At 38.5% G+C, this 27,820-nt stretch overlaps 1 protein-coding gene across 5 annotated transcripts in view; it reads right to left on the bottom strand.

The window, feature by feature from the left end:
- LOC127443798 (coronin-2B) overlaps nucleotides 1-11,074 on the bottom strand; it is a 66,289-nt gene extending 55,215 nt beyond the window's left edge. For all 5 annotated transcript variants that reach the window (XM_051702736.1, XM_051702725.1, XM_051702708.1 and 2 more), the window contains exon 1: nucleotides 10,764-11,074. Coding sequence is in view for 3 of the 5 variants with exons in the window: in XM_051702708.1 (XP_051558668.1) it covers nucleotides 10,764-10,778 (15 nt within the window). In the remaining 2 variants the exon portion in view is untranslated. The remainder of the gene's footprint in view (nucleotides 1-10,763) is intronic.
- Nucleotides 11,075-27,820: the final 16,746 nt, after the last annotated feature.

The raw sequence follows: 27,820 nt of genomic DNA, 5'->3' as shown, positions 1-27,820 counted from the left end.
ACCGGGTGTCTATAAAGTAACTTAATCCATCCAATAAAAGTATTCCCAAACCCGTGCATTTCCAAAATCTTAAAAAGATAATCCCATTCTACTATATCAAACACCTTTTCGGCGTCAATTGAGATGGCAGCGACCAGAGTCAGATCATTTGCCACTAACCACATGATATTGATGAAATGCCTAATGTTATCAGAAGAGCTATGGCCCAGAATAAACCCCACCTGATCTACATGTATAAGAGTTGTCGTAACTTAATCAGTTAGCCAAATTTTTTTACAAAATTTTAACATCTAGCTGGATCAGGTAAATTGGATGGTAACTCTTAAACTCACTTGGATATTTGTACTTTTTAAGAATCAGACTGATCCAGGCTTGTGTCATGGATGGTGGAAGATTTCATTCTTTAATGATTCCGTATAAACTTCTAGCAAGAGTGGAGCCAGTTCTGTAGCATAAGATCTAAATAATTCAGCGGCAAAGCCGTCTGGCCCCAGAGCCTTGCCTATGGGCAAAGCTTTAATTAGTTCACCAAGCTCCTCCAAGGTTATCTCAGAATCATCAGTTTAGGGAGTTCTAATGGTTCCACAAAATTTCTAATATCCTCATCAGTAGACAAAGACATGGAACTATAGAGATCAAGATAGAATTCTTTAAAAGCATTATTAATATCAATGGCTGAGGTAAATATTTTACCACCAGCAGATTTCACTGAGGAAATGGTAGAAAAAGACTGTTTTATATATCTAGCAAGAGGTTTCCCTGCTTTGTCCCCCTACTCAAAGTATGACTGTCTTGCTCTGGATAGCCAAAACTCCACCATCTGTGACAAAATAGTATTATATCTATATTTCAACTGGGTCAATTCCTTGAGGCCATTAGAAGACATTCCGAGCTTCAGCTCTGCCTCTGCACTTTTAAAATTCCCTTCCAATTCCTTGAGTTCTTGTGCTTTGGATTTTTTGGTGAATGAGGCATACAGTTTTCATCTTCATTAATGTTTATTAGTGCCCGACCGATATATTCAGCCGATATTAGCCTTTAACCGATATATCGGTATCAGCGTATATTTTACTGATATGCACCAATATGAAAACTTTTTTTCAGAACATGTAATGCAGAAAACAATGCTTTAGAATTGGTGTCATAGCGTAGTTTGTCCAGCAGAGCGTGCTCCGTCTCCATTGTTTACAGATATGAGCTGAGCGGTGTCTCGGTAAGTTAACTAGTTTGTGAAATACATACTGGAAAGTTAATAAACAATGACCCCATCATTTTCCCTTTTCAATATATCTAATATATCATTAACCTTGTCCCTGACAACCATATCACTCATGTCTGTTTGCTGTTAGCCAGCTATAGTTTGTCAGTGCAGTAAGTAATGTATTTTCAGTAGATTGAAAGGTAAACATCAGAGCATCTTTTTGCAGCTCAGCAGACAACGGTGCGGTGGTGGATTGTGTCTGATGAGTGTTGATTTCATGCTACGCTGTTACATAGTTAGTGAGACGCAATGCTGGAAAATAAAATAAATAACGTCCGTCTTTTACTCTCCATCACAACAAGCTTATAGCTAACTAGCTAATCACGTAGCTACTTTCATAGTTGTCAGCTGAGTGGAAGCTAATGAGTAAACATGTATTCACCAAACTGTTTTGTTCAGGATTCACAGTTTGGTACCCACTTCAACCGAACAATTCCAGTCATTGCATTTATAAAATTTAATATTTAAAAGTCTGGTTTTCCACTGTTGAAAGTTTCCCCTTAACTTGTATAGCAGAATACGGTGTAACACCGCTGCCGCTGTTTATCTCTTGACTCGGCAGGTGTAAATGCTTCTTGTATTACAACCTGCCCCTGATTGACTGGCAGTATTCAAATAGTCAGCATTTGACTGATACTAAACTTACAGTACAGATGTTTATTTAGCTATTTATTTTATTTGTATTTATTCTTTATTTTAATGGTCAGCATTTGACTGATACTAAACAGTACTGATGTTTATTTAGCTATTTATTTTATTTTTTATTTATTCTTTATTTTAATGGTCAGCATTTGACTGTTACTAAACAGTACAGATGTTTATTTAGCTATTTATTGTATTTTTATTCTTTATTTAAATGGATCACAATTGACTTGTACTAAACATACAGTACTGATGTTTATTTAGGTATTTATTGTATTTTTGTTTATTCTTTATTTTCTCTGTTCATTTCTAGAATTTGTTGACAATGTATAATAATAATTGTCAAATATTCTTTGATAAAAATATTTAAGAAAGCAGCCTTCTGATTACCTTTGCATAGTCATATCAGTGCTAAATCGGTGAAAAATCCACATAGAAAAGGTCTGTTTTCATTCCAGCTCAATAATTATATATATATCGGCCATCATATCGGTAATCTATGAATTTTCCCTCTCTAAAATCGGTATTGGTCTCAAAAATCCCATATCGGTCGGGCTCTAATGTTTATCTTTCTTCTGAAAAAGTATAAACAAAATAAAAAAGAATAATCTGGGGTAGTTTCTGAAATTTGTTTGATACAGAACTTTTCACAACACACATAGTTTTAAAGCAGCTTTACAGAAAATTATGGTGCAACAGCAGATGCTGTGATGTCTTAAAGTTCTCATTGTGTGGTTCAAATGAATAACAAGATTGAAAAAGCATGCCTTAAAAATGATTGTCTTTAGGCCCCTAGTGAGCAAGCCAAAGGCAACTAGACATGGAATAACCCTAAAGTATACATAATGCCATACCATATGATACAAAAATGACAATGAACACGAGACCCATTGTTTACATCTGGTAGTTATATTTGTCTCCTGTGTAATATTGCATCTCCTGTGTCCACTTGTGTTCGAACTTCAAAGGAAGGGTCTCCTCCCTTCTGATTACAAAAAGTTTTAGACTCCGTTTATACCTGATCGCCTGAAACTGATCTTAATACTAGATTTAAACACATCCATATACTCACATCTCTGTAAAAAAAAAAACTCCCACACACTCAGTGCACTTTGAGGTCACCACAGCATATGGAGTACAGTTATGATAATGTGTCTTACCCGGTGAGTCTTACAGCCCTCCTACCCACGCAATGTTCTCTCATTCACTCAAACATTCCCACCAAGCATGTTCCTCTGTATTCTATACGTGCAACAATATGGCTTTCCTTTCTTCTCTAAACTTTATATTCACACCTATAAGCTTTCTACCTGCCTCTCAACCTACTGACAAGCACATCACCTGTGCAAACCCATAATACACACACACACATGCACACACAGACACACACATGCATGCACACACCCACCCACACACACTAGGAAGCCATCTCACAATATTCAGAATAACCTGACTGCACACGCTGATGTACAGAAATGATGGTTAGTTTACTGGCTACTATACAGTAGATGTCAGAGAGCAACACACATCCTCTTTTAACCTCTCAGTGGGATCTAGGCTACAGAGAATCTAGAATAGCTCTCCAATGATTATAAAGCTCTCTGACATCTGCCTGGCTCTGTGCATTGATTTTAAGGAGGGAATTCAACTTATGGGTCCAGTCTCCACAATTATTGGTGAATTTGATGCCTGCTGGCATTTCTGTCTGACTGAAGTCTGTCCCAGGGCAAAATATATGCTAAGCTATATACAAAAGCATGAGGGCACATGTGTTGACCTTCCACCCTAGGGGACCTATAATCCCCAACCCCTCCAACAGTTTTCCATCCATTCCTCCCTTTTTCTTTCCCACTTCAAATGAAATGGATTACTGTGTAAACTGTTTCTGCATTTTTATTTTATACCTCCACATAGAGAGACATTCACGTTTCTCTTCTCTGTAGAGATATATGCAGCTTATGTGTGTTTTATAATGAAGAAAAAATGTACCTAAATACGCTGAAAAAGACAACTGGTTTTATTCAAGAAAAAACTTTTAGCATCACTGAATAACATTAGGTTATGTGCACTGACAAAAAAATGTTAACCTTAAAACTTCATGTGGTAACATCTAAATTAAAAATGTTTTAAGTCAAAAATATAATTTAACATCACTGAATAAACCTGATTAGGTTACACTAACAAAACAAATTTTAAGGGTAAGGTTGGAACTCCCCATTGGAATGAATGTGAGATTGCCGTGAACAATGTGGTTTTTTGCAAAATAGTCTCATAAACGGAATAGATCATATTTTTTACGTGGGCTGGTATGAAGAGTGACATTGTAATGCATATTTATCTTAGGTTTTTTGTCAAAGAAATTGTTAAATTACACAGTAATTTGATTAAAAACTGTGGAGACTGTGAATCATAATCAAGGCAAACGATTATTACGGTCACTTGAAAAGAGAATAACTTAATTTAATAGCGATTACACATCTATTAACATTAGCAAAAGTGAAAAGAGCTGTTTATAACGTCTCATAACACACTCATTTTGATGCTGTGAACTGTTTATTTATTATCGCTTTCACTTGAATCAATACATTAATTAATGTTCAGTTATTAGCTTTAATTGACCTTGGAGCAAATGTAAGTGTCGTTGCAGATGTTATATGTTCATTTGGGAATGAGGGCTGACACAGTTTAATCCATACATAATTTTCTCTGGATTTATTTTTTAATGAAAGCAAAACACTGCATGCATCATCTCTGTGTAACTCGTGTCACTATTACAAATGCCAAAGCGAAACATTGAAAAGATGCTGAATGCCCAAGCCAGCCTAATTTTAACTGCAGCATGATTGTTTTGTGAAATACATTATTAAATAAGAGTTGGATACTTCTCCCGAACTGACATTCAAAAATTATAATTTTTCATATGAATCTACCAAGGAAACAGCTATCTACAGCTATCTAATAATATTTATGATTTTAAATGTTGCTTGCATTAAATTTGTCAGGGTACACGATTACTTTTCGAAACTTGAAAGGACACTGAATGCTCCAGCCAGCCTAAGTTACACTTAAACTCCTGATGTCGCTATAGCAATGCAAAAAGCACTTACCAATTTACTTGAAGTGAAAATCAGCACTCCTTTCCTGTTTAATAAATTCAGCAGTCACACGATCATGCAGAACATCTCAGGTTTTTAAATCCATCTCTTTCTCAATGGCGATAGTGGCAGTGATGATAGCCGACTCTGTTGCGCTCTTCGCATTCGAATTAAGTACATCAGTCAGTGCGTGACTCAAGGCCAGTTAGAAGGCCTCGACTGGGACATATCTAGAAGACTACACCCACCAAGAACAAATAAATCAATCTGACTGGCTGATGAATCTGACAGTCTGACATTAGATGCCTATTTACTGCACAGTTGAGGGATTCAGTGGAACTTCTGAAGGCTTAAGGGGGTGGAGCTCAGACTCGGCCAAGGAGCTCGGCTTTGGCATGCGATGTGATGCAGCCATCATGCTTTGCTTGTAAGCGTTAATGATTAAATTCTGATTGGATAAACTTTTAATTTTCCCCTATTCGTTTGTAGATGAATTAGGAGTGAAAAGTGACTGAAAATAAATAGGCAAAAAGGTGAATGACAAAGAAAGGATAAAAACGTCATTTTTTATTAGGCATGTTAGGCCAGCAGAGAAGGTTTGGTGGCCCTGAGAATTTGCCACCGAGTGCTAATGATATTCTTATGATCATGGCTGATACAGTTTTCCCACAAAAAAGATTTGTAACCATATGGGAATCTTTCCTAGATTGTCTGAAAGAGGCCTAATGTTTGTATATTTTTGTACTCTTTTCTCATTTTTCTTTACTGTGTTAAAAAGACAATTTTGTTCTTTTGAATTTAAATATGAGGCAGGCCGGCTTGTTTTTTGTAGTAAGGTGGTTTATTGTATTCTCAAGCTTGAAACGTCACAAATTACATATTTACTACTTAGGCATATTAGCTATAGTAATGTACTAATGTGTGACATGAAGTGAGGTGCGGCCAGCTGTTTTATAATGCTGCAGTGAAAGATGCATCCTGCCCCGTGCATGACTGTCTGGACTCTCAGAGGTCAGTGAGGATATCCTGCCACACAGCTGTGTGGTCCGACACTAACGTTATGAACACTCACTCTCACATATACAGACACACTCTAGTCTTCACAGATGAGTGGAATTGCTCTCTGTCTCCCACTGTCTGACAAAGAGTGCTGTTCAGCTATGTCAGCACACACACTCAAACACTCCAAGGTCATTTTGCTCTGTACAGTATCCATCACTTGAGGCCCCACCCACAGTCTCTCTTCCTCAACCCTTTCCAAAAGAGCAAAACACACACAATATATAGAGACACTCATCCATTCTCTGCAGTCAGCACCATTGTAATGCGGGTAGTTCAGCTGGGAATAACTGCAACATAGATGGCTGCATCATGGCAGTGAATTTTAGAATGAGCTCTGTGTTAGTGCCAGATACAAATATGACAGGCTATATGAGATATCATCAAAGAACTTACAACTCGTAATGATAACACTTCACAAGTTCACATTTTCATATAAAATAAGAGAAGGGTAAACATATTTGGCTTGCTGCCCATAATAATTGGCTTTAGCATAGGACTCAACTTCAACTCTAAATTCCCCCTTCATACTTCTTAATTATTAAAGATTAAATAATATTTAATAAATAATGGAATTGAATAGAACTAGAGGTGGGGTTGTGGTGGTTGTCACAGCAGTGAGGTAAGCGGCCATTTATATACCCTTGCATTGTGATTGACAGGATTAGATGAAAACTCTCCTTCTGAATGTTCACAAACTTAATATATCATTCAAATTTATGCAATACACTTTATACATACACTAAGACCATGGATGCATAATTTATTAGAATCAATCAGGGTGCCCTGTACACATGCAGTACAGACATTTTGTCATAAAAACACTCTCATTAGCCTAGTTTCCATCCACTTTTCATGCTGTTTTGTTATTGACAAAGTGAAAATGCATAAACAAAAGTTTGGGAAATTTGCTGTCTTCTGCCTGTTTCCATTCAAATGGCTTTTTATCGATAAAAATGGTGTGCGTGATGACGTCATGCCTAAAAAAACAAAAAAAACACTTTGTCGCATAAGTTTTGGGTTATCGCAAAAGAAATCTGCCCTTAAGCTGTTTCCATACAGAAATGTTTAATTGTGTAGGCCATTCCTTTCACCTCACAGATGTTTTGGTATAATGGGGAGAGTATTGAGACAATTCATCGAAATTAGCCAGCTTACTGTAATTTTAATTTCACAAATAAATGCAATCAGAAGATGAGGAATTGCAATCAAAAGGGAGCTGTTGCTCTTCTGATAGGACTGTAATATTGGTCCTGATGTTGCGCCTATCGCAGGTTGACACCGGTTCCGACCCGAAAATGAATCGTCATGGCCCTGTTCAAGCTGGCAACCTGCGTCAAGTAGTGAGGAAAACTTTCGGTCTTAGTATAAGGACCATCCATTGATGTGTATATGCTGTGTGCACAGCTGCTAAAGAAAAACTGATGCGGTGTAATATCAGGGTTTCCTGATATTACATATGTGATATATTCCCGATATTCAATATTTTGAACAATCATCTAACCTAAAGCATCACCATCACAACAGCATTATGTACCGCATATTTGTCCAGCAGCTTTTAACGACCAACTGAACTTGATTGTCATCTAAAATTAATTTTAGCGTCATAATGCAATTAACATTTTCTGAAGAAGCTCAGCAAATGTGATCTGAGGTAAAGAGGGTTAGTTAAAATATTTAAAAGTTTTAAAAGGTTCAAAAGCTAGTTTTCTGAAAGTGAACTCCACATTGGACAAATAGTTCAGATAGTTTATAGTCTTGAAGGGTAGAAAATGTAATTCAGCTGACTTTATTCGTCTACAGAACAGGGTATGGCTAATTTAAGTTTGTGTAAAGAAAAGGCAATTATATAGGCCTAACAATATTATTTTCTCATTTGGTAATTTCTTTTTTTAATTTAATGCTTTATTTGTTTGGTTGGCTAATTTATTTAATTTAATACAGGGAACTTTGCCGGCATTTTTTCAAAAGTAAGCTAAACAATAATTTAATATAATTGGACTATATGTTCGTGTTTCAATAAAGCACACTGATGCTTTTCTCCTAGTATTGTGTATTTATTTTTAATTTAAAACATCTTTGTACACAGAAATTATATGTTTTTTTTTTGTATTGTGGGCTAATTTCGTGACTGCCGTCTATTATTTTGAATGGTGTGGAAAAGCAACTTTAATAAATAAACAGATGGCTACCGCGATTAAATTAATCGCAAACAGTGGCCATTCATTTTTTCTCTGTGCACTTGTCAATGTGCATGTCTTGATACGAGATATTTGTGTTGGCACTCCTGGAAGTGTCATGTTTGCAGTGCTCGGATCTTTATGCCGTTCAGATCAATCCATAATCACGTACAATAAATTGGCTTTCATGGATGGATGCCTTGTCATCATGAATAACACAGGCTAACGATTGGGGTAATTTCGGTTATGTGACACTACATTTTTGCATTAATGCCAATTTTCTCGACAAAAAGTGTTTCCAAACCAGTTTTTCGCGACATTTGATGTATCGACATAGAGTTTATTGCGCTAGAGTTAAACGGAAAAATATTATGTCGACACTTGTGAAATGTTACATTTCCATCAGCTTTATTTTGATGCGATAAAACTTTTTTTTTCAAAAAAATCCTTGGATGGAAATGTAGTTATTGTGTTCATCTGTTCTCTTTAGAACAGCAGTCTCTGACTATGTTTCCAGCCTTACTGACTGAGGAAGAGTTTGACAAGTTCCTAAGTGTGAGAAAGAGTGTGCCCATGTGTGTTTGTTTATATGAGGGAGAGAGAAAATGGTTGAGACTGAATTACAGAAGGATTACAGAATTGCTCATTTGACAGAGCTGGTGTTCTGCCATTTTGATCAATTTAAACGATTTAGCCAGAAGCCTCCTCCAGGCTTTCAGCTGTGACAATATGCCTACACATGCACGTCATTTAAACACACAAACAAGCAAACTGAATCAGGGTTATTCCTGCATTTAAAAAATTTGACTACCAAAAGGGAATTTAATGATCTTCATGTTGCGTTTGACGCATCATAAGTGGTCATCTGCGCAAGGGGCAAATTGTGCGATTGAAGCCTAGTTTCATGCGAGTGTCACATGAACTATCACAGAACCACTTGTGCAAGTATTCCGTTCTGTGCTATCCTATCTCTGGCTACCCTAGGGTCGGCCACATTATGCCAACTCAATGACAAGCAGCATCTCCTATCGGACATTTTTGTTTACCTTCCCCTCTGGCGCGACTGGGTTCAGATCCCACGTTGAATCCAGGAAGAAATCACATTTGCATAATCAGTGACAAGTGCAATTAGGGCTGGGTATTGATACAGATTTCCAGATTCAATTCCGATATACAAGAGCTTGATTCAATTTAGAATAGATTCTATTCGATATCCATTCATATGGGTATATTTCAGTTATAATGTCTATTTTGCTTACATATGAAATAAATTACAGTATCTCTCAGCTAATGATGTTAATTATACTTATAATTATACCTTTTAAATAGATACATTATGAAAAAAATTTTTATGTACATTTATAATTTATATTTATTGTATTGTATTTATTATAAATTGATGTAAATTGTATCATCATATTGGTCACATTTTAGCTTTTTAAAAATATAAATATGGTGTCTTTGGGGTTTGGGGGTACAGTTTATAAAATATTCATTTCTGTTGACTATTACAGCCTGTACAGCTGAAAACAACTCCCTTCAAAACTCACTTTTTGTGCTCCTCCGTGGACATTACACCTGGATAATCGAGCTCACACATGCCCACACGCCCAACAACAGCTATCGTTTTGTCCACTGGCGACGGTGTTTCGGTAAGCACAGAACGATTTTAGCTAAAGAAAAGTCAGCATGCTGTTTCTGATTTCACTGTGAGATCAGTCTGGATATGCACGCCCTACAGATACATGGATCACTTGCGCGAGTCAATCAGGCTTCCCTTAAAATCGCGCCGCAGACCACAAACATTTTGCAACCCATTTGATATCTACAGAGAATGTCCTAATTTAAAGTGCTATGGAGGAATCCAAAAATTTCAAACGGCAATTATGTATTAAACTTCACATGGATAAGCACGTAAGTGAGCAACCACTGAAGACCACTTTTGATCCAGGAAAGACCCAGTGAAGTCAAAATGACCACCACCTGTTCCACATACATACTGCTGTTTCATTTGCCTCTCCTCTCTCATATACACTAGTATCTATCTGCATAGTTTATAACATGTTTTCACAACATAAATGAACACATTGCAGCTCAACGCAGTCTCTACAAAGTAAAAGAACATGGCTCAGGCTGTATGCAGGACAGCACCTGGATTAAGAGCTTCAGTTAGTAATCAGTCTGCTATAGCCTAAAATACACAAACACACACACACGTAAACATGCCTTATCCAGCCAAGACCCACTGCTCTACTGCGAGACAGTCACTCACATACAATATTAAGTAAACACAGGGAGACTGATAGAAACTCACACACAAGTTTGCAATGCACTGCAAATCATACAGATACAGAATGCAGTACACCTGCATACATAAACACACACACACTCCTCCTCAAGCAGCTCCACCTGTCCAGACTGCAGCACACAGTCACAGATTCCGTAGAACATCCCACTGCAGTAAAGCTCAAACCAAGCAGCCCCTCCCAGCCTTACGTGCTCTGACACACGCTCTCACACGCTTACCTTTGTGACAGTCATGCAGAGAAGAGTGCAGAACAGTCAGCTTGTGTTCCTCAAATGCTGAGTGAGACCGCAGGACACAGAGAGACTCACTCAGCGTGTGTGTGCAGCCCCTCTGATACTAGAGTGAAAGACACAGGAGATTGTGAAAGAGAAAGAGGAGGAGGCATTTAAGAGTGAGAGGAAGGGAGGGTCTGGCCACTGTCTCTTGCTAAGTAACCAAGCCTATCAGTGCAGCGGCTGCCCTGGTCCCTTAGTCAGGATTCTGCAGTACAGTGAGCTCAGCGTGTTACTACCACTCCAACCTGCCTCTCTCTCTCTCTCTCTCTCTCTCTCTCTCTCTGTCAATCTGATTACTGCATGCACTAATGAAGATTATTGATGTCCACATGGTTCACAACAGCATCACTCTGTTCAATCTGCCATCCTCTTTCTCCTTATCTGTATTCAAGATTTGTAAAAATATACAAACTCATCTCTCTCCCTAATTAATGTTACTACGAGAAAACAGTAGTAACTTGCTATTGGCCACCACTGCCTTCAAAAAATAAAAATAAATAAAAATAAAATAAAATGTAATAATACATATATAAAATGACAGGAGCTTTAAAGTCAAACAGTAATATTACTTTATAAAAGAGATTCCTGTCCTACAGATTCTTGTCTTGTTTCTCAGTGTAAAGAGCCCTAACAACAAACATTTTAAGAGACTGACTGCCGCAAGAGCTGCCTCAGTGATCATTTTGAAAACATGACGCAAAATTAACTGTAGCGTTTTTTTAGAGTCTACTGCCCTCGTGTGGGCTTTGGCGATATTACATCATTAATTATATTGATTAAGAGAAAAACTGACTAGGCTGATAACATTATCATGGTGTACAATAGCTTGTAGTAGCTTTAAACAAAAATCCCCACGTGTTATTATTTTGCATATTTAAGCAATTGTTATTTTTTTCAATTTCAAAATAGACCTGAAAAAAAAAAAATAAAAATAAAAATAAAAAAAAAAAAAAAGAAAAGAAAAGAAAACACTCTAGCGCCCCCTACCCCCTTAGGTCTGTTAGGGTGGAGCACCAACTATATATAAAATCCTACTCGGATCCCACTATTATTAGGCTATATTCCCACAGAAATATAAAGAAAATAGCAAAGACCGATTTTAGACAAAAAATAAATAATAATAATAATAATCCAAAGGATATATTCAGAATAAAAGTATTAGGGAAGATATAAAATAATAAACAATGTAATATTCAGTGTATATAAACAATAAAGATACTTTCACTATAGGTTATTAATCGTTACGTAGTGAATATATTCAAAATGTGCTTGAAAACTTACACATGCACTGAATTCTTAAGTGCAAAATACACTGAATAAACTCAGATGTGTAACAATGTATACACGTTCACGGGATACTAGCTGGCCAAAGTTGGCCCGTGATGACCTTTGATTTAATTTAGCAGATTGCAGAGTAATGATTTTTAATATAATGAAATCATAGGAGGGGAACCAGGGAAACTTTCATATTTTAATATAATACAGTTTGCGGGGTCTGAAATTCGCCACGGGATTGCTGGTATTGCGCACAATTTTAATCATGCCCGCAAGTTCCACGTTCATAATGCTGGAAATTCCCATGCACTTTTATTCACTTTACAGTGCAGCTGCAAATTAGTAAACCAATAGATACAGATGAACAAATCAATAAACCTGTTTTTGTATCAAACTGTAATTACAAAAGATAGGCTCTCCTGCAGCTGTCAGCAGTGTCAGAAGTGTAAGCGCGCAGTGAGGAAGCACTTTGTCACATTGTTACTGAACTTAAGATTTTACAGATGTATAAACTTTTCTCAACCTGATAATTCAACTTACAAATGGCGTTATACCGCTGCTCCGTAAGAGAGAGACGCGATAAAACTATATGGTTCCTGTTTATAATCAACAAAGCTATTAACATTGCAAGCGCGTGACGTAGTTTTTGCCCACCTTTCATATATTGGTGCTCCTTTATTAGTTATAAATAATGAGGCAGATCTGCAAGGCAAAGGCAAAAATAGCCAAAAAAAAAAAAGAAAAAAAAAAAAGTGTAATGCTACATGGTTAAGAGATACACTTAAACATCCATTACATTTCTCATATCGATCTAGTTCCATCCAGGGTCGGAAATTAACAGGGGCTCTGGGCAAAAAAAAAAAAAAAATAAATAAAATAAATAAATAAATAAATAAATAAATAAATAAAATCCCCTGCAATCTGATATAGTTCCAAATATATCCATCGCGATTTTCATTTGAATTTTCGCTGAATATTGTTTGTTTTGTGCTGTCTGTTCTGCAGATGTTGCCATGTCAGATGTTGTCAGTGGCAGATGCTCACGCCACAAATGCGCACAGCCTTGAGGTTAAATAAAACATTATTAGTGATTCAATAATAATTTTAAAGAAAATGTAACACTGTATGGATCCTATCTCTGACTATTGTTCGTTGTTAAATGTTTTTGCATTGTTTTATTAAATTGGCATGAAGGAGTTGCTACATTTTTTTTTATAAGATACTCATTCCAAATCTGGAGAAATGCTGTTATCTACTCCAGTGTCTCGGTGCATTAGTTTTGTAGGCTATGTTAATTTAATAGCCAAAATATGTGAATGAGAAAAAAAGTTTTGTTTTAGTACGCTGTCATCCTTTTATGTCAAATACTTTAATTTAAACATATCAGTTTTCATATGGATATAAGGGGGTTGCTGTCCTTTTCTGCATATCGCGGCACCGTTTTGTGGCCCGTTCTGCATAACGCAGTGGCCCATTTCAGTTTATCATGGCCCATTCGGCCCCGTTTCGCAGCTGGCCCACCGGGAAAAGTCCCGGTTCTCCCGATGGCCAGTCCGCCCCTGCTAAAGTATCAAAACTTCTGATACATGTGGTATCAAGAATATCGATCTTCACACATAAATATCGATTCTGTTTGGTGGTGGTGTAGATGGCCAGTCCGCCCCTGCTAAAGTATCAAAACTTCTGATACATGTGGTATCAAGAATATCGATCTTCACACATAAATATCGATTCTGTTTGGTGGTGGTGTAGTGGACTAACGCACTGACCTGATAAGCGGAAGGTTGTTGGTTCAATCCCCACAGCCACCACCATTGTGTCCTTGAGTAAGGCACTTAACTCCAGGTTGCTCCAGGGGGATTGTCCCTGTAATCAGGGCACTGTAAGTCACTTTGGATGAAAGCGTCTGCCAAATGTGTAAATGTAATGATCTTATTATTTAGATTACATGAATATTAATGCATCTCATGAACTTCGAAATGGAAACAAAGAATGAAATGAGCGAATTGTTGCATGGCAACAATCTTCTGCTCATCTTGACCTGCAGAAATGCTAAAATACTCTATCAGTCACAGACAGCGCTCACCCTTTCAGTCATAGTGCTCGTTCAAATAGGGAGCAGTGCTTTCCTGAGGTAATGACAGAAAAACAGCTTCTGGAGTTATTTACACTAAGTAATGACAAACCTAGTCATGACATGTATTATAATGGGCTTGTGTGACAATTTTTACAGGTTTATTTAAATTCAGAGTTGTTAAAACATTGATAATGATCTTTAATCCTTGTTAGTAAATGATACCCTTGATAACCATGACTAGTAACCACTTAGTAACCATGTTTTTTTGTCTTTTTGGCAGTAGACAAAGTTGATACCATGGTTTTACTACAGCATTACTGTAGTGTCCATATAGTAACTTGATTTTAGTAATAGTAACCATATAATAATATCTATTGTTAACTTTTGAGGTATTATATGTGGCTTATACTAACTAAGTTTTAAAGGGTAAACTGTTTTAAAGGGTGGAGCTGTTACCTATCACGCTTCTGTAGTTCCTCCCGCTCACCACCAGAGGGCTACATCACCCAGGTATTGACTTTAACTCTCTGGACTCCACTTCCCATAATCCCCATACCTGGCACTGATTACCTGCTCACCTGTTTCTCATTATCTCAGCTATTTAAGACTCACTCTCACTCTCTCTCATTGTAAAGTCTTGTTTTGCCCTGGCTGACATTTCTGAATGACCTGTGTTACTACCTTGCCTGTGTATGATCCTGGACTGTTTACCCTGTTTTGACCTGTTGTTGCCTGCCTACTGTTACTGTTTTATTTATGTGGATATAACCTGTGATTGTCTGCTGCCTGCCCTGACCTCTTGTCTGTTTATCAACTACTCTCTGGATTGCCTTGGATAACAGACAGCACAAAACAAACAATATTCAGCGAATATTCAAATGAAGATCGCGATGGATATTACTGTTGCTGGTGTTTGACCCCTGTCTGTCAGTATTACTATGTTTATTATTATTAAAAGCTGCACATGGATCTCAACTCCATTGACTCATCATTAAAGAAGACTTCGCCACACACCGATCCAGTGGCTTTTTTCAACTAACCACCGAGGTCTCAACTCCTTCATCGAAACCCAGCGGCATACCCGGTCTAGAACAATTCACCGCACCATGGATCTAGCAGCATACTTTGTTCAACTAAGCCAGGCAGACTTATCAATAAGGGAGTGCTCCCATTTCTTTTCCACCATTGCCACCCACACTGATTTTGATGATGCCGCTCTCAAATACATATACCGGATCGGACTCACAGCACGCCAGTGGAGGGAATTGCCAGACTCCGGAGACTACATGTGCGTGGTATATGTGAGGCTAGTACTCGCCACACTCGCCACAGAGGATCCTCCTCTGACAATCCCGGTTCCAGCTTCCGAGTCAGCCACGTCTGAGTCTGCTCCATGCCATGTCACAGCCACATCTGAGTCTGCTCCAGGTCATGACACAGCCACACCTCAGCCTGCTCCATGCCATGTCACAGCCACGCCTCAGCCTGCTCCATGCCATATCACAGCCACGCCTCAGCCTGCTCCATGCCATGTCACCGCAATGCCTCAGCCTGCTCCATGCCATTTCACAGCAATGCCTCAGCCTGCTCCATACCATGTCACAGTCACGTCTGAGTCTGCTCCATGCCATGTCACAGACACGCCTCAGCCTACTCCATCCCATGTCACAGGCACGCCTCAGCCTGCTCCACGTCATGTCACAGCCACGTCTGTGTCTTTTCCATGCCATGTCACAGTCAAATCTGAGTAGGCTCCATGCTATGCCACAGTCCAGCCTTCTGTGACTCATTGCTCGAAGGCCTTCACGGCCCTTGTCTCCAAGTTGAATTATCCGCCACTGATATCGGTGCATAGGGCCACGAAGACCCTTTCCCACAAATTGTCAGTGCCCACACCTGCCACGGCCAACGAGCCGACGCCTGCCACGGCCAACGAGCCGACGCCTGCCACGGCCAACAAGCCGACGCCTGCCACGGCCAACGAGCTGACGCCTGCCACGGCCAACAAGCCGATGCCCACGCCTGCTATGGTCAATGAGCTGGAAGCCTTGTCCATCCCAGAGCCAGCGTTGCCAGCCTCATCTGCCCCAGAGCCTGCGTTTCCTACTTCGGACGTCCGGAGGAGGAGGAGGAGAGGAAAGGCTAACGTTTCCAAGTCTCTGCCAGTGTTCACGACTACAGAGGTCATTTCCAAGTCTCTACCAGTGTTCACAACCACAGGGGTAATTTCCGAGTCTCTACCAGTGTTCACGACCACAGAAGTCGTTTCCGAGTCTCTGCCAGTGTTCACGACCACAGAGGTTGTTTCTGAGTCTCTGCTCATGTTCACAACCACAGAGGTAGTCTCCGAGTCTCTGCCTATGCCCACGACCACAGAGGTCGTACCCGAGTCTCTGTCCACACTCACGACCACAGAGGTCGTACCCGAGTCTCAGTCCATGCCCACGACCACAGAGGTCGTTCCCGAGTCTCAGTCCATGCCCACGACCACAGAAGTCGTACCCGAGTCTCTGTCTACGGCCACGACAACATAGGTTGTTCCCGAGACTCTGCTCATGTTCACGACCACTGAGGTCATTACCCAGTCATCCTGGACTCTTAGCCTCGAGCCTGCCATGGCTCTGCCTTCTACGGCTTCACCCTTCGAGCCTGTCACGGCTCCGCCTTCTATGGCTTCACCCTTAGAGCCTCCCATGGCTCAGCCTGCCACGGCTCCACCCTTCGAGCCTGCAATGGCTCCGCCTTACAAGGCTCCGTTCCTCGAGCTTCCCACGGCTCCGCCTTCCATGGCTTCATCTCTCGAGTCTCCTACGGCTCCGCCTTCCACGGCTGCAGTCTCTAGTCTGTGGTCACCACCCAGCTCTCCTGACCCTGTTTCAGCTTGGTGGCCATCAACCAGGCCTCCTGATCCATTCCCTACCCTGAGGTGGCCTCCTGGGTCTTCTGGGTCTCCTGGTCGTCCACCTGATCTGCTCTGGTCCTCTGGGTCTTTTGGCCTTCTGCCTGATCTGCTCTGATCTCCTGGGACTTCTGGCCGTCCATCTGACCTGCTCTGGTATCCCTGGTCTCATGGCCGTCTGCCTGATCTGCTCTGGTCTTCTGGATCTCCTGGCCATCTGCCTGATCTGCTCCGGTCCCCTTGGTCTCATGGCCGTCCGCCTGATCTGCTCTGGTCTTCTGGGTCTCCTGGTCATCCACCTAATCTGCTCTGGTCCTCTGGGTCTCCTGGCCGTTTGCCTGATCTGCTTTGGTCTCCTGGGACTCCTGGCCGTCCACCTGACCTGCTCTGGTATCCCTGGTCTCATGGCCGTCTGCCTAATCTGTTCAGGCTCCCTTGGATTCCTGGTTGTCTGCCTGATCTGCCCTTGTTTCCTTGGTTCCCTGGTTGTCTACCTGATCTGCCCTGGTTTCTTTGGACCCCAGCGTCGCTTGCCTCCTCGCTTCAGGAGCCGCTCGCGGGGCGGTGGGGAGGGGGCTTTGTTACGAATCACACCTCTGTGGTTCCTCCCGCTCACCACCAGAGGGCTACATCACCCAGGTATTGACTTTAACTCTCTGGACTCCATTTCCCATAATCCCTGTACCTGGCACTGATTACCTGCTCACCTGTTTCTCATTATCTCTGACCTTTTGTCTGTTTATCGACTACTCTGGATTGCCTTGGGTATTACTGTTGCTGGTGTTTGACCCCAGTATTACTATGTTTATTGTTATTAAAAGCTGCACATGGATCTCAACTCCATTGACTCATCATTACAGCAGCCTAATAATTTTCTGTTTATGCCCATAAATATATAAAAAATGTAAGTAATAAAAAATGTAAGTAATAATAGAGTTACTAATTTTATCCAAAGAATTCTGAAAAATTACATTTAATAGAGGTATCGTTATTGGTATCGATATCGGTGATATTGGCCTAAAAGTACTTGGTATGGGATCAAAGAGAAAATAAGTAGTATCGCCCACCCCTACTGACTTTCTAAATTCCAATAACAACATGCATAATAGTGTGATGGCGGGTCATAAGCAATTAACATCCAATAAAATAAAAGGAAAAAAAAAACAAACACGTTTTGCACAAGCAAAATTAAACTGAACTTTAATGTCTGCACGGGGCTTCTTAAAGAAACATACACCTGTATACCGTTGCAATAATATTAACTTTTACAACCCATAAAACATATCTAAAGGAACTTGTAATAAGGAAACAGTATTAATTAAAGCACTTCCTTTACTGTGTCTATAGCAGTATACAAATAAGAATAAAATGGAATTATTCTCAGAATGTGTTTAAATGTACTTGAACATTTATTTATATAAGTGTGTGTAGACATCTCTATAGTGACTTCACTTTTAAGTGGGGTTAAACAACAACAACAAAAATTTGCAAAGTAAAAAGGCATTGGTTTCAGAGTAGATGCTTTGAATGTTCTTCATAGCTACTGCTAAAGGTTGTGGGTTTTTTTTGTTTTTTTTTGTCATTATTTTGTCATTTTTTTGTTGTAGGTTAACTACAGACTCAACTTGACAATTACAGATCTAAAAGCTCAGTTATGTGTAATAATGTCTAATGTTTGGAATAATGCTGGGGGATTGTGATCAAATGCAACATTTCAACCCATATCCTTATGTGGCTTGGGCGTGGTTGAGTGTCCGTCCAAGGAGAGGGGAAGTGGTAAGTATTCATCTTTGACCCTGGGTGACAATTAGGTCTAACAGCTGTTTCTTGTTGCAGTAATCCAGGAAGAGCGATAAGAGAAGCCCACGCCAGAGCCCAGGGAGAGAGAGTGATGCACAGCAGTGCAGCGCGTTAGTGTGTTTGAAGAAATCTACTTATGAGTTATTATTGTGTGTGAATAAAGAGTTGAACTTACTTGAACCTCACTTCCTCCTTCCCATACTGACCAGTCCAACTACAGCTTACATTTGGCAAAGCATTTTAATTGTATATTGCGTTTACTCAATGAAATGAGTAGAAATAAGTGTGATAAAGCATGCTTTTGTACTTCAGAAAGAACTATTTTCTGTAAGATAATAATAGATGTAGATACCTACAGAAGCAGAGATAAGAACACTACATGCAATTAATATTTTATCTGTCCATACCTGAAATACCTCTTAACAGGCATTAATGGTGTTGGCTGGATCTGAAAAGGAAAGTTCTACAAGTACTTCTCAAAGTTGGAGGTGACGATTTTTTAGTGTTTTATAGACTGTGATGATTGCAGTTTTATATAAACACAAAAACATTTACTTTGGAAATTCAAAGACAAGCATCCTTGTTTGTCATTAGTTTGTGTGTGCATGTAAGGGTGTAATGTGTTTGTTCATCTTGGGGGGGTTTGGGGGGGGGGGGGGGGGTATTTCCAATGCTCTTTCCTCCAAAGTTATCACTTGGGGGCAGTATAATATTCAGTAGTTATTTTGCCTGTGTCTGAGCAACCCCCCCCAAATCTGGCATGCCCTTCCACCAGATCTGTCTGCACAGAAAGTGTTACTCTAGTGGAACTTTTAATACACAGTTCTTTGGTTACAGCTTCCCATGTACATGACACAATGTTCCAGCTATACGCAGAAAAAACTTCCTCTGAAGTCAGAGTAGAAGGAAAAAGTAAGGGCCTCCTGGAAGGAGAGAGGAGCTTAGCTGATGATAAAAAGCTATTTGGATAAACTAAAGAATAAGGTGTGTAACAGAGTAAATTAAATAGACTTTCAAAAGTATTAAATGGAATGGGTGCTAAGCATTTTTCTGAAAAGTGGTGTTAAAAGGCGTTGCTTAATCAGCTCATATATATCACTGTTATAAGCAACTGTTGTTAAAGCAATATCACACTTGCAATCGTGCTGTATACATCATATTGATTATAGAGTGAGAGACAATGCCAATGACTTCAAAGAAACCACTCGCTGACTGACCTGTGCTGACTCTATGCACAACAAACTTAACTGACTCATAACACATAAAGATGGTATTTGTCGCCACCTGCTGGCTAAAATCTTTAATGTCACAGGAAAAAATGGAAAGACACACATCTAGCTGCTCTTAACAGCGCTGCTCTTACACTTTAGTTTAGAATGCCACGAACACAAGTGATAGTGATACAAACAGGAGAAGTCTGAGTGCTGATGTTCTGAGACTTTAGCACTCACAGAACGTCTCTTGTCAAATCCGATTCGAGGACCGAAACTAACTGTGATATTCACCTTTCATCTTAATCAGGAAATGTTCATTACCAATTATATAATCTTTCCCACTGTCAACAGACCTGCCCCTTTAAAACGTTACAAGTGGAAGGAAACTGACATCACCCCCACATTCAGTTACCCTTTCTATATGTTTCCTCAGAATAATTCATTAAGTTTTGCATTGCACATATAGGATTTTTCCCTTCATAAACACATTAGCATGTTAACTCTGTCACATCATTACAGGCTCATTCTGGTGAGTTACTGCTGCTGCTCCCGAGGGTTAACTGGCTGTCTGTAAATGGACTGCTGCCCTGACAATAGCTGATAACTTTAAACAAGCGATTAAAATCATGCTATGTTCCCATAAAGACTCGCATATGTGCACATACATGTACGTGCCACATTTTGACTGTGATTGTCAAATGTGCTTTGATGTGTGTGATGAGGGATTCATTTACCTATACATTAATGTTTGATTAAGCTCTTTCTAGTCTGGGCTGATCCAGTGCCAGCCAAGTACTGTTTGCGTCCACAGGTCAACACTTTCATGTGCATGTCTTCTGTAGGGCTGACAATCCAAAGAACAATATGTACTGTGTGAGTGTGTGAGGACGTGTGTAAATGTGTGTGTGTGGTCTGTCTGTTACCTCACCTCCGAAGCACAGTGAGGCCTTAACTGTGAGTCTAGTGGTCTTGCTTCAATTACAACAGAGCTGTGAGCCAGCTAATACCTCTCACAGTGGTGCAAGGAGTCGAGACTGCAGAGCTCCATTAACACACCAGAGATTACAATGAAGGAGAATACATTTTTCCTGAACTCTTTAAAAGTACTGTGCAGGCGACAAGCTGTCAAAACATGCTAGTGTTTCCACCACCACTAATATCTGTGTGTGTGTGTTCCCATGGCATAAGACCCTTGTGCAGTGTCTGGAGTATACAGTATGTGCTAAAAGTAAACACCAGAGAAAAATGTAAAAAGCCATATGGGGATTAGTCAATTAAAAAGAAACATCACCTTTTAAAACCAAAAGGCAAATATGAACATTAGTAAAACACTGAAATATTTGGTACAAATTACAAAGGTGATCCCATAGTTAACCTCAGTTCATCATTAATACACTCTGTATCAATTATGGCGACACATAAATAACATCAGACTTAATTGGTTCATGTGTCATGATATAATGACGTTTGGTTGCGAGGCACACAAGAAAGAACCATTGAAGTTTGATGTCATTGACGTGTCACCATATTTGATTTATGGAGTTTATTAATGATTTGATTTTAGACTCAATAACAACTTAAATTTCAGTCATTATACAAAGTGATTGCATGCCTTCAAAAGACTTGGAAAATGATGGATGAGTCGCATGGACTACTTTTATGACACTTTTGGGAGCTTTTTAACCTTTAAACTGAGTCACTATTAACTAATATTTTATGAAAATCAGCATCGCAACATTCTTTAAAATACAGTATCTCTTTTTTTGTGTTCTGCAGCAGAAGAAAGTCATGTGGGTTGGAACATGAAGATGAGTAAATAATGACACAATTTTCAGTTTTGGGTAAACTATCTTTTAAAAATCTTTATCTCTTAAACATAACATGGAAACACTTTATAATAATGGTCTGTCATTAATAGGTAACTATGCAGGAATTAATGCAGGATTAATAAGTAGTACTACATTAACACTTTAGTTAGTACTATTAACTAATATGGAAACATGATTAACCAATCAGTAAGTAATAGCGAACTGATGACTGAGGTAGTTCAGTGTTAGGTAATCAATAATTACTGAATTAGATTTTCCTCATTGAGAACTATCAACTAACTATGGCTAATTTAAAATTACTAATTAATTACTAATCAAAACATTAACGTGTCTAAAATGTGAATGATTATGTTTTTACTGTGAACATGATCATGAAATGCACCTTCAGAGAAGCATGCGCCTCACGTGCGTTCTTTGCTGGAATTAATTTATGAACATTACAGCTCTCTAAATCATAGTTACAGTGTCTGGTAGAGTATCATAGTCAGCTTACAGATGTATGTGCCCAACATGTGTATTCCTTGGGATATCTCTTCTGTTCATTACAAATTATTAACTTCGGCAGGTTTGATATTGCTGGAGGTCTTTTTAAAATGAATTTTTTATTCATAGATACTGTAGGTTAATCTTACAAGAAGTGTTTCATTTTATGTAACTTAATGGATCCAATGCAAAAAAAAAAAAAAAGAATGAGTGTCACCTCCATCAAGCTTCTAATCCAATCAGTGTTCACCATATTCAATGCTCGCGCTGAAACTGAAAGAAGAGCGAGTGCGATTTTGCTCTGTCCTCCCATCGATCCGCCTGCATGCCGTAAACTTTAACATACATTCTGTTCTGTTCATTCCGAACATTGGCAAAGGAGGAAACATGTCATATTAATTTGATAAAACTGTACGCATTTACAGAGTGGGATGTCTAGGGCGGAAGTACACATGTGGAATCGGCCTCATGCTGCACTCTGAGCTTCACTTTTCTGTTGAAGTCTTGTGGAGATCAACACACTTCTCCTTTAGACACATAATTTTATAATTTTACTTTATGTTAAGATGTTAGACTTTTAAAACAAGTAGTAACCGTGAGCACCAGCAATTAAAAGCATTATCCTGCTAAAGGTCTGTAGCCTATGCAATTATGTTCAATTATTTCAGTGATTCATAATTCAATGCCAGAAATTATTATTATTATTATTTATGTCTATGAATGTTTGTTAACTATCTGTTTGATTAAATGAATAAAATGTAGGAACAAACACTTGACTATTCATTACTAACTGACAAATAATACCTCAGTTACTATTAATGGTTTATATTGTGTTTTCACTTTAGAATAATGGTCCAGATAACCTTTAACTCCCAAGGAAGGAAACAGTAAAATCTCCTTAATTAATAATGCGTTAGCATGACCCTCACTTTAGAATAATTGTCCAGATCATTAGTAATTCCTTCATACTTATGTGGTAACACTTTACTCATTAATTATGGATTAACAGAATTATTTAAAAAAGACCTTCAGCAATATCAAACATGCAGAATTTAATAATGTTTGAATGAACAGAAGAGATATCACAAGGAATACACAGGTTGGGCACATACATCCCTATATTTCTGTAAGATAAGCTGACAATAATCATGGCCGTACCACCATAGATATTGAGGGGGACATACATGATCTTGTTCACAATAAAAATCATAATCATTCACATTTTAGATACATGTTAATGTTTTGATTAGTAATTAATTAGTAATTATTTTAAATTAGCCATAGTTAGTTAATAGTACTCGATGAGGCAGATCAAGACTACCTCAGTCATCAGTTTGCTATTACTTACTGATTGGGTAATCATGTTTCCATATTAGTTAATAGTAGGAACTAAAGTGTTAATGTAGTACTACTCATTTGTCCTGCATTAATTCCTGCATAATTACCTATTAATGATGGACCATTATTATAAAGTGTTACCAGTTCCATTTGTTAACATTAGTTAACAACAGTAGTTAACATGAAATAACAATGAACAATACTTATTAAGCATTTATTAATCTTAGTTAATGTTAATTTCAACATATACTAATAAATTTTTATCCCCTCACAAGGCCAGACAGCTTTAAAATAAATTCTACCATTATGTTCTGCTGGACAACAACAAAGTTGTTTTTTGTTCAATGCATACTTGTGTCCTTTATATGCCTGGACTTTGCGTTTGGAGTAACCCCTGCTGTCAAAAGCTGTCTCTGGAATAATCTTTACTTCTAAATCACCAAGTTGTACATAAAATCAAAAAGTTAAAAATCTGAGCTGGTATTTCCAGCTAAACATTTGCTCCAGGACCCCAGCTGTTTGGCCAAATCCAAACCCCCGTCATTCAGCTATATTTCAGTCCTCTTTGTAAAGATGCCCGTGCAATTTTTCCAGACCTTTTTAAAACACTTAGAAAGTGAGTCATACCCATTTGCAGGGCTTGCAATGTTAATTATGTGTTTATTTTTCACTTTTATCCGTGGAATATTTGCAGTTTCTGCGGTGTCTGTGCCTTAAGTCTAGGAAAATGATATTGTTGAGTGCTTAATCCCTGGCTTCTTCATTCTTGACATATGATTTTTGGAGTTTGTCTTTGGGTGTGATTATAATGCAAGCTGATGAAGCAAAAAGTGAAAATCTATTTAAGGGGATTGAGTCACATTAGGAAAAATCTGAAATTGTGATTTGGCACTTTTGAGTTTTCTTATAGGGCAGTTGCATTTGCTGTTTCATTCATATTGTTGGCATGTGTGACATGCCAGAAAAAAATGGATGATTTCTCTTTTCTGTAGTGGTCACAACAGGACACCCAGAGCATCAAAAGACCTCTAATTTCTCTGAAGCTTATCCAGTATCCCTTTGACCTGGCCTAACATCAGAGGAGCAAGCAGTAAACAGGGAAGTCATCACAGTTTACTTCCCATTTTCTCAAAGCAAATTGCCCTTTTTGGGATTCTCGTGAGAAAAGTTGCCTTTGCTTTAACTTCTATATTATACAGTATATTGTTGTTACAGTGTTTGCAGGAATGAGAAGTAAATACATGGGCTACAGCACCAGGGATGATAAGGGTCTCAGTGACGAATTCACTAAGCAGTTGTGCCACTTTTGTGCAAGGTACAGTATTTCAGCAAAAAACGTGTCTTAAAGGGCCGGATTCACCAACCACCCGCTTTCTACTTTAAGTAGACACAGTTTTCGTTGCGTCTTGAGTATTTAAACTAAGTTATTATCATTTATTTATTTATTTATATATTTTTTTGTGCAAACATGCCTCTATGGCCACATCACACAGCAGCAGAATATGGTTGTCGGTTTTAGGTTTGGGTGCTTAACCTCGTATGACACTGCGCACACATGTGTGGACATTGTATTTTGACTTCACTATACGCAACGCATAATTTAAATTAATTTAAATGGATTGATCATGGTTCATAAAATTCTGGGCTGTCATTAAAGGGTTAAACATTTGATGTATGGAGTCATGTAACAAAACAACATGGTGCTGAACACAGCGGAGTTTGTCTTTGGGAGAAAAGCCAACAATACTACATCTGGTTAGAAACCTAAATTCGTTTTTACATTGAAGCCTGTGTGAGTCAAAAGATTAGAGTCTCTAGTTTCATCAGATATGCCATAATTAAAACTTGAGCGATTTATCGCGAAACGCCACACTGTGAAACACAATGTAAACTATTTTGTATCGTAGTGCTATTTTTCCTTAGACATCCTATATTTACTCTGCATTATCACATTGAGAATCAAGGGGTTCATCCAAAAGCTGAACAATTTTGCTTTCAGAGGCTTTATATGGAGTTAGGATGAAAATATGGTGCATTTCGAACTGTACTGTACTTTCCAATGCAGCTAAGAGCTTTCACTCATAACATCTGTCCAAAAGTACAGTTTCAGGCAGCAGATGATGTTTGGCAGACATGGGACAATGGTAGTAAGTACTTAGATTCAGAATTTATAATGTGTAATTTTATTTTAACATGGTTGGCAGTGATTTGATGATGCTGGCCATCACTTTGAATCAGAATTATTTATGCTAATTTCTGATTGGCAAAAATGCTTCTGCACTGGCTATCGCTTGTTTGTTTGATGGTGAAAAGAGAAAACATTGACATTTTGTTGCCAAAGTAGAAAAAAACATCGTAACATAGAATTCAAATCAAGTCAAACCAATTTTATTTGTATCATTTTTTTCTTCTTTTTTTGCTTTTCCCAAATACACAATGTACCAAAGCAGCTTTACAGAAAACAGCTGTAATGACTATAACATCTCAAAAACATGAATAACCAACACTTCTGGAAACAATCTATATTAGATTAGACTAAACAATAATAATCTGACTTTCTATAGCTTGGTATTATTTAAAATTTCACAACTAAGTCCCACTGTCCACATATGTGGACATAATGTTTAGGGAAACGATTTTCTCTAGAAAATTTGCTGTGCTACTATTTAAAAATAAAAAAGGCAAATGCAAACTACACACAGCAGTCACGCTCGGGTCTCAGGAGGTTAATATGGTTACAGTACATTCACACACATGTTGGTTATTTACAAGTGAAATCCGCATTCTATAACCAAACTGACACCTACGCATTTTCTGCAAACCTGTGCTATGTAAATGGAACCGTACCGGATAACTAGTAGTCTGTCACGTTATATGTAAAGCCACTCTGCACTGTACATTTGCGTGTCTCGTGTTTTACATGTGGAGTTTAATTAACTCACAGAGATGGAGAAATGAGCTGTGTGTCATCCAAAGTTCCAGACGCTGTCTTCCACCGGAGCTCATCAGTAGTATGGTCAGGGTGCAAACCGCGTGACTCTACACTCACTTAAAAATAATTTTAAACCGCTATCGGTTAATTATGATTTGACACATGAACTCGTGCCTCGAATAGACTTATTTAATAATGCATTGTCTATTATGATAAGACTTGCCAGTGGAATGACGCCACCATCTTTGATATTTACTTTAGTCCCTGTCACTATGGTTACAGCTGTTAGAATATTGGCTTGACTTTGGTTGTTCATTCATACAGACAGTATTTAAGCCGCTACTGTAAGCTGTTGAATGAACAGGACATTTCGAGACTCACACCTGTAAGTAAATACATTCGTTAATCCCAAACATTAACTGTGTGAATGTGGCCTACATAAAAAAAGGCCCCGATGTACTTCAAGAAAGAATGGGTGTAATGTAATTTCTAACAAAATCTGGCCAAAAAGAAGGTGTTTTTGAGTTTGTTTCGGTGGTTCGAAACTTTGAGGCCAAAAGCTAATTTTGGTTACACTCTTCAGTTAGTTAGTCAACATGAACACGCAAGTGTGCAGATTTATCAAGCTGGTGCACACTTATCTAAATCTACATTTTCCAAAACCATGTTTTATGTAAGAAAATAGTCTATAAAAGGAACCAAATTTACTCAAATACTCTTAAGTGCCCATTCACCCTGTTGTTTGATATGCTGCTTCATTCATGTGCCGTCTGTGGCCGAAAGCCATTCACACATTCACATTAGAAATATGTCTCTAATCATCATTAATTTGTCTGTATTCTGCTTATTTTTGCCTGTCAGACACTCTTTTATACATCCATCTTTGCAGTAGTATCAGTGTCGTCATAAAATACAATAGGACAGGGTAACCGGTGCATATTATGGCCGTTTAGTGTCTATATTTTATTTAAAATAGATGTTTATGTACATTTTCTATTGATCAAGGCAACAGTAGTCCATCAGATGATAGTCAAATGATGGATAAGAGCTTTATAACCTAGCATATATCTAGATGCATGGTATAATCAAGCACAGTGGTTCTTTACCAGGGTGGGCCTCAGCAAACATTTAAAAGGGCCGCAAGGTGACTCAA

Source organism: Myxocyprinus asiaticus, chromosome 1, assembly GCF_019703515.2.
Source record: "Myxocyprinus asiaticus isolate MX2 ecotype Aquarium Trade chromosome 1, UBuf_Myxa_2, whole genome shotgun sequence".
In the NCBI taxonomy this organism is placed as follows: domain Eukaryota; kingdom Metazoa; phylum Chordata; class Actinopteri; order Cypriniformes; family Catostomidae; genus Myxocyprinus; species Myxocyprinus asiaticus.
This window is presented reverse-complemented; position numbering and strand designations above follow the sequence as displayed.